We start from the raw sequence: 12,449 nt of genomic DNA, 5'->3' as shown, positions 1-12,449 counted from the left end.
CGGGGAGAAGGGTGCAACAATGAATGAATGGAATTCCAAAATCTCTGTAGATGTTCATTGAAATGAAAAATAAACAAACTAAATAAAAACAAAACAAAACAAAACAAAACAAAACAAAACACCAAAAAACAACAAACCTCGAAGATCAGAAGAATAACTTAAATGAGTACTAACACTCAAATGACAAAATAAGTAAGGGATGGGGGAGATATAAAGGGGAAAAGAAAATGCCAACCGTACTTAAATCCCTTTTTTTAAAAAGGGGGATTTATTTTTGACTTAAAAGTCTTTACTCAAAATGAAATTTATGTCTGCTCTCAATGAAAAAAATCACTAATACATTGTGGACACCTTTTACAATGTGAATCCATACCTCCCCTTTTTATTTTTACATGATGAACTTCAACCTAGGAATAATTATAACAAATGTTATAATCTAAAGCTCAAACACATTTTAGCATTTTTGAAATTGAATTGAGTACAAACCAAATGAAATTTACATCATACAAACATTCCTATCTAAGACGAGGGAACACTTGCACCTTCTGCATTAACCTCAGGGTCTTTTTCACATAGATGCTTTTCTAAATCATCAAGGTTGTCTTCAGCTTCATTTTCAGTCTCCTTCTTGGGCTCTGGCTCTGCCTCTGTTTCTGTGCTAATGTGGTTGCAGGAGCAGCAATGGCTGCAGGAGTGACAGCAGCTGCGGCAGCTACAGCCATTGCCTTTTCCTTCTTGTGTTTTTGTTTATTTAATTTTTGTGCTTCTTGTGCTTCTTTTCCTTTTGTGTTTCTTATCCTTTTTTTTTTTCCTTCAGCTTCCTCCTTGTTCTGAATTCCTTGCCCGTGATGGGGTCGGTGTTAGGCTTTTAGCCTTTTTCACCCTCGCCGCTGGTGACCAGTTTGTGGTGGCTGACTGAGACTGGACAGGGAATGGAGGTGTCTGGAGTTTTATAGCTGCTGGCTAAGGTGATCCTGAGATTTCCGTTACTCGTTTTGTTATTCACGGCTTTGCAACCTCCAGATTTACTTTGCTCATGTCTACCTTTTTGTCTAGGCATTCTGAAAATTTCAGCTGCTTTAGTAACTTCTGTTTGTTGCTGAGTTGATTACCCTTTTCTGCACTTGTTCCACAGAAGAATCCCGTGGCCATCTTGCTGCCTCCTTGAGTGCATCTTAATGATATCTCTGAACAAAGACTACACATTATTTGAGGAAAAAAAGAAGTGAAAAGAAATACAGGATGATGGAAGAAGGCAGGTGTTAAACAGAAAAGCTATTTGTCTTTCAAAATGGTACAGTAAAATATTAGTCATTGACTACCCCTATTCAATACAGTGATGTTTTATTAACTATACAAAAGCATTTGATTCTGTGGATCATAATAAATTATGGATAACATTTAGAAGAATAAGAATTCCAGAACACTTAACTGTACTCTTGTAGAAGCACATGAACCAAGAAACAATTGTTCAATCACAATAAGGAGAAATTGTTTGTTTTTGTTGTTATGTGCTGTCAAGTTGCCTACGACTAATAGCGACCCAATGCACAACAGCTCCAAGCCCTGCTCTATCCTATGCCAATCTCACTGTCTCTGACACACCTACCCCATTACCCCAGTCACTGAATCAATTCATTTCATCAAGTGTCTTCCTTTCTTACACTGTCCCTCCACGCTCCCAAGAATGGCATCCCTCTCTAAGGACTAGCTCCTCCTTGCAATATGTCCAAAGTATGTCAGATGAAGCTTCAGAATCCTTGCCTCCAAGGAACAGCCTGGTCTCAGCCTCTCTTAGATGAACCTGTTTGTTCTCCTAGCAGTCCATGGTATAGTCAATATACTTCTCAAGCACCACAGCTCAAAGTCATCAATTCCCCTTCTATCATTTCTAGTCATTGTCCAACTTTCTGATGCATAGCAGGTAATTGCAAAGATCATGGCCTGATCAGGCGCACCTTATTAACTAGACTGGCATTCTTCTTTTTCAGTACTTTGCAGAAGTCTTTGACAGTAGACTTTCCCAACATGGTTAAAATAAGGAAAGATGTATATCATGGTCATCTGTCACCACACCTGCTCAGTTTCTATGCTAATAATCAGAGAAACTACACTATATGAAGAAGAATGTGGCATCAGGATAGAAGGAAGACAAATCAACAACTTGTGACATGCATATGACACATATTTGCTTGCTGAAAAAGGATCTGAAACAGGGAAGAAACTATAATCTTCAGTATGGATTACTCTATATCATAAAGAAAGCAAACATCTTCATAACTGTAGCAAGCAACATCATGTAAAGAGAGAAAAGATTGACATTGTCAAAGATTTCCCTTTCACTTGAGTCTACAATCAATACCCATGGAAACAGCAGTCAAGAAATCAAAAGACACACTGCACTGTAAAATATGTTGCCTAGGTAATCTCTCCTTCAATTACCTTCTACTGTTCTAAGCATAATGTTCTTATCTACAGACTGGCCTATCCTAACAATGTACCTAACCATGTGAGACAAATTCTCTCCATTCTTGCCTCTAAGGAACACTCTGACTGCGCTGCTGTCAGGACAGATTTGCTGATTGTTTTGGCAGTCCATGGCAGTCAATATTCTTGGCCAACATCACAATTCAAAGGCATCAATTACTCTTCAGTCTTTCTTATTTATGGTCCAGCTTTCACATACATGAGGTTATTAAAAATAACATGCACATTTAATGTTATTTTCATTGGTTTCAGAACCCCAACTGGTGTCTGGTGTCTCTGCTTTTTTAACACATTGAGGAAACCTTATAAGACAATCACACACACAACAGAAACCCTCTTCTCTTTGTTTTGCAACTTTCACTTCAAAGGAATAGCGTCCACTCCCATTCGGGAATATGCTTCTTGAATGCCTACTGCTTCCCCTTCTCCCTAGAGTTGATCTTTTTTGCCCTTCTGACCCCGTATAATTAGTTCCTACACTAATTATCTTCTTGTAACCCCACGTAAGCCAGGGAATCCAACTGAAAACTAGACCCACTCCTTTGACTTCTCATCTCAACACTGAGGCCTAATACAACAGTGTTTGTTATTGTTGTTGTTTAAATGCTGTTTCCATAGTTGTTGATTGTAGATCACATCTGTGACAATTTCAATCTTTATCTATTCATCACAATATTTCTAATTTGTTGTGAGAATTTTGGGGTTTTTAAATTAAGGATTAAGTATGTAATCCATACTGTAGGTTTTGATCTTCATTAGGAAATGCTTTAAGTCCTCTTCATTTTCTATATACGAGAATGTGTCATCTACTGCATCTTGTTAATGAGTCATCCTCCAATCTTGATTCCATATTTTACTTCATATAGCCCAGTTTCTTGGATTATTTGCTCAGCTTCAGTAGGTATGGTGAAAGGATGTAACCCTGATTCATGTCTTCTGATTTTTAAATCGTGCAATATTTGCTGCTCCTTGGTCTGTGACAGGATCCACCTGAACAAAACTAGTGTTCGTAAGAATTCAAATTCTTTGCAATGTTATAAACAATCTGCTATGATCCACACAGTCTGATGTCTTTGTATAGTCACAAAAACATAGATAAACATCTTTCTGGTTTTCTCTTTTAGCCAAGACTCATGCAAGACCTGTGATGGTATCCCACTGCATGTCTTCTTTTTAATCTAGCTTGACTTTCTGGCAGTTCTTTGGCCATGTATGTGCTGCTGCAACTGCTTTTTATTCATCTTCAAGATTTACTTATGTTGTTAGCAAAGATATCATTGAGCAATTTCCATTCTGTTGAATTATCATTTTGGGGGATAGGCAAAAATCTGGTTCATTCCTATTGTTGTTGTTGTTGTTATGTGCCATCGAGTCGTTGGCGACTCATAGTGACCCTATTTACAAGAGCCCTAAAGGCCATTCTATCCTGTGCCAACCTCACTGTCTCAAACATTCATTCCCACCACTCCACTCACAAAATCGATCCATCTCATCAAGGGTCTTCCTCTCCTGCGCTGTCCCTCCACTCTCCCAAACATGATGTCCCTCTCCAAGGACCAGTCCCTCCTTGCAACATGCCCAAAGTATGTCAGACGAAGCTTCAGAATCCTTGACTCCAGGGAACATTCTGGCTTCACCCTCTCCAGGACAAACCTGTTTGTTTTCCTAGCAGTCCATGATATATTCAATACTCTTCTCAAGCACCACAACTCAAAGGGATCAATTCTCTTTCTACCATCCCTATTCACTGTCCAACTCTCCAATGCATAGCACGTAATTGCGAAGACTATAGCCTGGATCAGGTGCACCTTAGTCTCCAGCCTGACATCAGTACTCTTGAGAGATCCCTCACAGCTGACTTTCCCAATGCAATTCATCTCCTGATTTCCTGGCTGCTGTTACCAAGAGTGTTGACTATGGAACCAAGCAAACTAAAACTGTTAACGATCTCAATCTCTTCACCATCCATACTGATGCTGCCAATTGGCCCAGTGGTGAGAATCTCTGTTTTCTTGATATTGAGCTTCAATCCATATTGAAGACGGCAGTCCTTGACCTTCTGCAGCAAGCGCTTCAGGTCCTCCTCAGTTTCAGTGAGCAGAGTTGTGTCATCTGTATAATGCAGGTTGTTGACAATTCTTCCACCAATCCTGATGCCACATTCCTCCTCATACAGCCCAGAGTCTCGGATGATCTGTTCTGCATACAGATTGAAATGGTATGGAGACAGAATACATCCCTGATGGACCCCTTTCTTGATTTTGAACCATGTAGTGTCTCCTTGCTCTGTTCTGATGACTGCCTCTTGGTCCAAGTATAGGTTTTGCATTAGCACAATCAAATGTTCTGGGATTCCCAATCTTCTCAGAGTCAGCGATAGCTTGTTGTGATCCACACAGTCAATAGACAGGAGAGGGGCCCAGGAGGACAACATTTGCCAGATAATAGTTTTGGGAATCCGGGCCAGGGACAGAGGCGGAGCTTTCCTCATCTCCACGCCTCACTTGGGTATCCAAAATCATTCCTATGAGGATGGCTAAAAAGGAGACTAGGACAGAGAGTGAAAGAGATACTGATTACTTACGGGTGGTTAGTTTTTGTTTGCACTGATAGAAATAAAAACCAACAAAAACTATTGAGTCATACAGCTGAATTACACCATTGCTGTCAATGATTTGTGCACCTGTAAAAAACTTAACAAAAGTTGTATGATAGACATATTTATAACAACAACACAAAGATCAGCTGCTGAAGTTACTTCTAAAACCAGTCATCTCATGAGATTTTGTCTTTCGGTTTGGGTGTTTAGAATTATAGTTTCACAGGACAATCCAGTTAATTGGACAAATATTATGATTAGTGTTTCTGTTCTACTTTCCAGTATAAAGCTACTTAATGAAGTAGTACTCAAAGTCTTAAATGCTTGCCTACAAAGAGCACTCTGGCTGCACCCTCTCCCAGACATATCTGTTTGTTCTCTTGGCTGTCCATGGGATGTTTGGTGCTCTTCTCCAACACCACAGCTCAAAGGCATAAACTCTTTTTCTGTCATCCTTATTCATTGCCCTGCTCTAAGATGCATAGCAAATAATTGGAAAGATCATGGCCTGAATCAGATACACCTTAGTCCTCAAACTGACATCATTACTTCTCAATAATTTGGAGAAGTCCCTAACTATAGATTTTCCCCAATGCAATGTTTCTTCTTATTTCCTGACTGCTGGTACCGAGAGTGTTAATTGTGGATCCAAGCAAGATGAAGCTGTTGACAGTTTCAATCTCCTATCCATTCATCATGACACTGCCTATTGGTCCAGTGGTAAGAATCTTTGTCTTCTTAACATTGAGATTCAATCCATACTAAAGACTGACTCCTTGATTTTCTGCAACATGTGCTTCAATTCCTTCTCACTGATGTTTCAGTTAGCAGCAGAAAACATAACCAACTACGAGTAGCTTAACTTAATTAGTAAAGAATGCTTGCCTGAATCATTGTGCCTTTTAAAAGAGCTATCAATCTAGAAACAAACCAACAAAGATAATGAAAAAATTAGGAAAGTAAGGGGGTCAGTGTGTTAAATTACTGGAGAAAATAATTTAGAATGGGATGGTGAGGATGGTTGCGCAACTTCAAGAATGCAATTAATTGTCACTGAATCCTACATGTAGGAATTGTTTAACTGGTATATATATATATATATACACTCACTCAACAATAATTTTAAAAAAATCGGACGGCTTTTTAAACATCAAAATATTTAAAAATTCACAAGTCAGCATGTCTTCAGTATACTTTTTCCAAGAGTAAACCCCAGATGATGGTTTCTGGGGTTCAGCCTAAGTTTTTCTGATAATGCTAACAGGCCATCTCACAGATCAACTGCCCTGGCTGGTTCAATACATCTCAACCACAATATAATTAGTGCTACTCTCTTTACTGTGGGAAATGAGGAAGTACTATTAAACATATTCTAGAAAACAGGATATGATGAAAGATTGTATTAAAATTGCTCAATGAATGCATGCAAAGAAAGTAGGACAGGCTAAGAGAAGGCTTTGCAGAGGAGATAGAAGTTCAAGGGGTCAGCATTTAACAACATGGAAGCTAACCACAATAGACGTAAAGATCCCAGAGGATTTAGATAAACCCAAACATTATCAGAAAAACTTAGGCTGAACCCCAGAAACCATCATCTGGGGTTTACTCTTGGAAAAAGTATACTGAAGACATGCTGACTTGTGAATTCTTTAATATTTTGATGTTTAAAAAGCGGTCTGATTTTTTTTTCATTATTGTTGAGTATATATATCTCCCCAGGAATAGATGGTATACCAATTGAAGTATTTCAGATAACAGATGTTGCCCTGGTTGTGCTCACCAAGTTGTGCCAAGAAATCTGGAGAACAACCACTTGGCCAACTGACTGGAAGAGATCTATATTTGTTCCCATTCCAAAGAAAGGTGACCCAACTGAGTGTGGAAACTACAGAACAGTGTCATTGATTTCACATGCAAGCAAGATTCTACTGAAGATTATCCAAAAATGATTAGAACAGCACATCAGCAGAGAACTTCTGGAAGTCCAGGCTGGGTTTAGAAGGGGTCGTGGTACTAGGGATATTGTTGCTGATGTTAGATGGATCTTGGCTGAAAGCAGAGAATACCTCTATCTGTGTTTCATTGATTATGAAAAGGCATTTGACTGTGTGGATCATAACAAACTGTGGCTGACTCTGAGAAGAATGGGAATCCCAGAACATTTAATTGTGCTAATGCGAAATCTATACTTGGACCAAGAGGCAGTAGTCAGAACAGAGCAGGGTAACACTGCATGGTTCAAAATTGGGAAGGGTGTACGCCAGGGATGCATCCTGTCTCCATACCTTTTCAACATGTATGCAGAGCAGATTATCCGAGAGGCTGGGCTCTATGAGGAGAATTGTGGCATCAGGATTGGTGGAAGATCTATTATCAATCTGCGTTATGCAGGTGACACAACCCTGCTTGCTGAAACTGAGGAGGATCTCATGCACTTGCTGCGAAGGGTCAAGGACTGCAGCCTTCAGTATTGGACTGAGGCTCAATGTCAAGAAGACAAAGATTCTCACCACTGGACCAATTGGCAGTGTCAGGATGGATGGCTAAGAGATTGAGATTGTTCACAGCTTCAGTTTGCTCGGCTCCACAGTCAACACTCTTGCCACCAGCAGCCAGAAAATAAAAAACCATATCGCTATGGGAAAGTCTGCTGTTAGGGACCTGTCTAAAGTACTCAGGAGCAACGGTGTCTCTCTGGAGACTAAGGTGCACCTGATACAGGCCATGGTCTTTGCAATCGCTTGTTATGCATCAGAGAGTTGGACAATGACTAGGGAGGACAGAAGGAGAGTGGGTGCTTTTGAGCTGTGGTGCTGCAGAAGAGTACTGAATGTACCATGGACTGCCAGGAAAATAAACAGATTCATCTTGGAGAGGATTAAACCGAGCTACTCCTTGGAGGCAAGGATTCTGGGGCTTCGTCTGACATACTTTGGACATGTTGCCAGGAGGGACGGGTCCTTGGAGAGGGACATCATTCTTGGGAGGGTGGAGGGACAGTGCAGGAGGGGAAGACCCTCTATGAGATGGATTGATTCAGTGACTGGGGTAATCGGGATGGGTGTGTCAGAAGCAGTGCGGTTGGCGCAGGATAGAGCAGGGTTTAGGGTTGTTGTACATAGGGTCGCTATGAGTCGCAAACGACTCGACGGCACATAACAACAACAACAACAACCCAAGGAAGGACCAGATGGGGACAGTTTGCCTCTCATCCTCCTGAGAGCAAAAAGACTAATGACTATGAATAATCTATAGTTAAGAGCCAACTCCATAAAATAGATTCTATTGAAAGTTCTAAGATACATATAAGGTCTGTCTTAACAAATGGACATTACTTTGCAATGCACATCAAAATATTATGATGATGATGATGATGATTTCTCTATCATTATGTTAAAGATCTGTTTTAGTGTAGCTAAAAATTTTCTTCAATAGTATAGTTATGTTTCTGAGGTATAGAAAAGTATGTTATAAACTACATGCTAAGACAAACATCTAGCTATCTGATATTAGATGTCAACTGTATTAATTGCTTACGCTCAGATATAAATTTGACTTAAAGAAAATTTAAGAATGGAATCTGTTCCTAATCCAGGAACTGCCTGTAAAGATGATGGTGTGATCTCTAACACATATAAAACATACTTTGAGAAAAGCTTTTTCTAATGTACAATGTCATTTTATCTCACAAACACTATGAATTAGAATTTTTGTTGTTGTTGTTATGTGCCTTCGAGTTGCCTGTGACTTACTGTGACCCTATGTACAATAGCCCTAAAATCTGGTTCATCCTGTGCCAATCTCATTGTCTCTGAAACAGTTACCCCTATCACCCGTAACTGAATTAATCAATCTCATAGAGGGTCTTCCTCTTGTGCTGTTCCTCCAGCCTCCCAAGAATGACGTCCCTCTCCAAGGACTGGCCCTTCCTTGCAACATGCCCAAAGTATGTCAGATCAAGCTTCAGAATCCTTGCCTCCAAGGAGCAGCCTGACTTCACCCTTCCCAGGACGGACTTGTTTGTTCTCTTAGCAGTTCATAGTATATTCAATACTCCTCTCTAGCATCACAACTCAAAGGCATCAATTGTCCTTCTATCATGCCTAATCATTGTCAGCTTTCTGATGCATAGCAAGTAATTACAAATACCATGACCTATTGTTTTTACAAATTAGGAAAAAGAAATTAGGGAGACTTAACCACCTTGTTTAATGTCACTCTACCAAGGCCAAAGCCTCAACTGGTCTCACTGCAAAGATGGCATCATGTTCTTTCTTTCACATAAGTACTTCATCCATCCACTCAGACTTTCACCAGATTCTTATATAATAATTGGTGTGTAGCAGACATTGTTTTAGACTCTGAATATCAAAGTTGCCAGGCAGGCACAATACTATTTATCACTTGCTACCATGTGCTGTTGTACATAGATTGGCACAGGATAGAGCAGGGTTTAAGGCTGTTGTACATAGAGTCACTATGAGTCACAAACGACTCGATGGCACATAACAACAACCACCATGTGCTGGGGCTTATATGAAATTCTTCACTGTAGATCGGCCAGAATCCTGGAAGATACTATCTTCATTGGTGGTTGTACAATTGGTTTTGCTGTGTAAAGGCCAGCCCCTCCTTCAGGATCTCCTAATCTGAGGCTAAGACTGAACCAAAGAACTTTGAAATAATGAAAAATTCATGGTGCTAAATGGGGAATACCACAAGTCGTTCAGTCATTTGGGGTACTAAGTCTGACTCCAGTAGATTTCTGGGCTAAGACTTTGCTGCTTTCTGGTTCACATGTAATCATAACTCTATTTTTTTGTTGTTGTTGTTGTTGAGTGTATGTAATGGACTCTGACTCCCTTTCCTGAATTCACTTTTGAGGATGGAACTTTTCTGGTCTGAAGCCTCTTGAGGCTAACTAAATCTCCCTCTGTATTAACCTCTTCTTAGTTAGGGTTACTCAAGGGATTTTCCCTAATCCCTTTTGTACTTTAACTGGTTTAACCTTTGAGTCATAAAATCCTCATAAATGTAAAAATTCATTGTTTTGTCTTCTATCATTTTTACTTTTCAGATCCTCTATCCAAGCCTGTCATAAAAGTCAAGACAAGAAAGGAAGTGAAATCACAAGAGAGCTGTTATGTGAAACTATTGTGTGATACCTCAGATGAATCTATAAACTACACCTGGTACAGGGACTCAGGACCTCTTCCACAGAAGCTTCAGAACAATACACTTGAAATTACCCATTATCCAAAAAATTTCTCCAAGTTTTATACCTGCCAAGTCAGCAACTCCATGAGCAATAATAATGATACTGTCTACTTCATTTCACCTTGTGTTCTAGGTAAGAACTATCTTGGGGAGATCTGGGGAAACAAAGTGAGTGTGGAGGTGTTTGGGTTTCTCCTGAACAAAGAATGCTGTAGACAGCCTACTCAGTCTTCTAGAAACAGTGTGATAGAGAATCTCAAAGGTATCTGTGAGCTTGGAAGACTTGGGAGATTGCCACCACCTCTCAGGAAGCTCCCCTCACCTTTGTGGATCCATCTGCAAAAGATAGTTGGTGCTCAATTTCTTAAGGCCCTACCAGTTCTAATAGTGCAGGGTTCAGAAATCTGAGACCAGGCTAATTATAGGTCAGTCTGTACAATTGAGCAGGATGAGAAGGAACAAATAGGCTCTTGGGTGAGAGTTCAGGAAGGCAACTCAGAGTTTATGAAGGACAGAGGGGTTCCTGGTGGACAGCCTAAATCAGCAAAAGAAAGAAGGGCTTCGCAGATTAGAATGAGCAAAACCAGTGAACAGGAGAAACAGTCTTAACGTAGAGTGTCACACCAAAGATGCCCTGCTCCTGCACAGGTCTACAAAACTGAGTAAAGTTAGCATGACAAACTAAAAGTTTGTGTTTTGGTTAACATTAATACTCTCTTCTTGGGGAAAGGGTTAAATGCCTGTTGTCACATTTTAGCCACTCCAAGTCATCCTTGTAATATCTCCAGTTATGTTGCTCCCTGTTTTATTATCCATTTCCTTTTTTTTTACTACTGTCTCCCTTCCTTTTTTCCATTTTCCCTTTATTCTTTCTCCCTCCTTCTATCTCTCCATGGGCTCTCTTTTCCTTTCCTCTTCCCCTCCTTTCTTTTTTCGTCCCTTCCATCCTTGTTGCTCCTTCTTCCTTTCCTTCTAGTTAGTATAGATTGTTGGAGGGTAAAGAAACAGGAAGCAAACGTGGTCCTTCCTTTCCCTAAGCCAGTTGCGCATAGACAATAAATATGACTAATTGTCTGCACCTGAAGCTCTTCCTCATTACTGTCCCATGTGAGGAAGTAATTCTTTCCCAGACCAAAGATAGACCAAAGTCACCTCCAAGCACAGAAACCAGAACAACCAAACTCCATGAAGTACTTCTTGCACTCTTTATACCCGCACAGGTTTTCTCATGAGGAGGAGATTCTGGGCACACTGTAGCTGAAACCAGGGAGAAAAATTTGCTCTGCTCCTTCTCAGGCCCATACTATTCCTTGTGCTTTCCACCCTCCCAACACCACACACACACACACACACACACACACACACACACGCACACACTTGCTCCAAACACATTTATCAAAACATCTATAAGTCTGTGATTTTCTTGTTCTTTCAGCCCAATCCTCTGGAGTAGCTTGGATTGCAACGGGGCTAGTGATAATGGTACCTGTCATTTATACCCTCCTACTTATGTGAGATAAATTCTTCAAATCCAAGAATGACATTTCAAGACAAAAATCTGATCTTCTTCAGCAATCATGCAAAAGATCTCTTCACCAGGAGGAACTCTCTTTATACAGATAAGGACAACTGTGTTGCTGAAGAGTCTAGAAAGATTTAAACTTTTTTTTTAAACCACTGTTAATGTTTCAAGAGTCCTGTTTGTTAAGTAACTAGACACTTGATTATTTATTGAAAGATTGGCAGCTTGAACTTACCAACCGCACCACAGGAGACAGGTGGAACAGTCTGCTTCTATATAGATTTGGAAACTAATGGGGCAGTTCTGCTCTGTTCTATAATGTTGTTAGGGGTCTAAATGGATTAAATTACAATTCAACTTTTGTTGCTGTTATTGTTGTTATTATTTTATTTAATAATTGTCATATTGCTTTGCGTTGAAACCTACAGATGGTACCTAACAAGTGAATCCACACACACCTGTCTATACACATGCTCTTCTTCACACACACACGTGATCTTATCATCTGTGATCGGCTGTTTTTGCACTGCAATCCCATAGGTGCACAGTTCAAATCCACCAGATGCTCTGCTGGAAAAGGAGGGACAATTTCCTTCTGTACCAGTCAGATCTGATTCGACGGTT

General features: G+C 40.1%; 1 protein-coding gene across 1 annotated transcript in view; it reads left to right on the top strand.

The window, feature by feature from the left end:
• CD48 (CD48 molecule) overlaps positions 1-11,818 on the top strand; it is a 12,982-nt gene extending 1,164 nt beyond the window's left edge. The window contains exons 2-3 of the mRNA XM_006895537.1: positions 10,164-10,436; positions 11,739-11,818. Coding sequence (XP_006895599.1) covers positions 10,164-10,436; positions 11,739-11,818 — 353 coding nt within the window. The remainder of the gene's footprint in view (positions 1-10,163; positions 10,437-11,738) is intronic.
• Positions 11,819-12,449: the final 631 nt, after the last annotated feature.

This window comes from Elephantulus edwardii, unplaced genomic scaffold (genome assembly GCF_000299155.1).
Source record: "Elephantulus edwardii isolate Elephantulus edwardi_28Jun2011 unplaced genomic scaffold, EleEdw1.0 scaffold00168, whole genome shotgun sequence".
NCBI classification, from domain to species: Eukaryota; Metazoa; Chordata; class Mammalia; order Macroscelidea; family Macroscelididae; genus Elephantulus; species Elephantulus edwardii.
The sequence above is the reverse complement of the archived record's forward strand: the minus strand, read 5'-3'. Positions and strand labels throughout refer to the sequence as shown.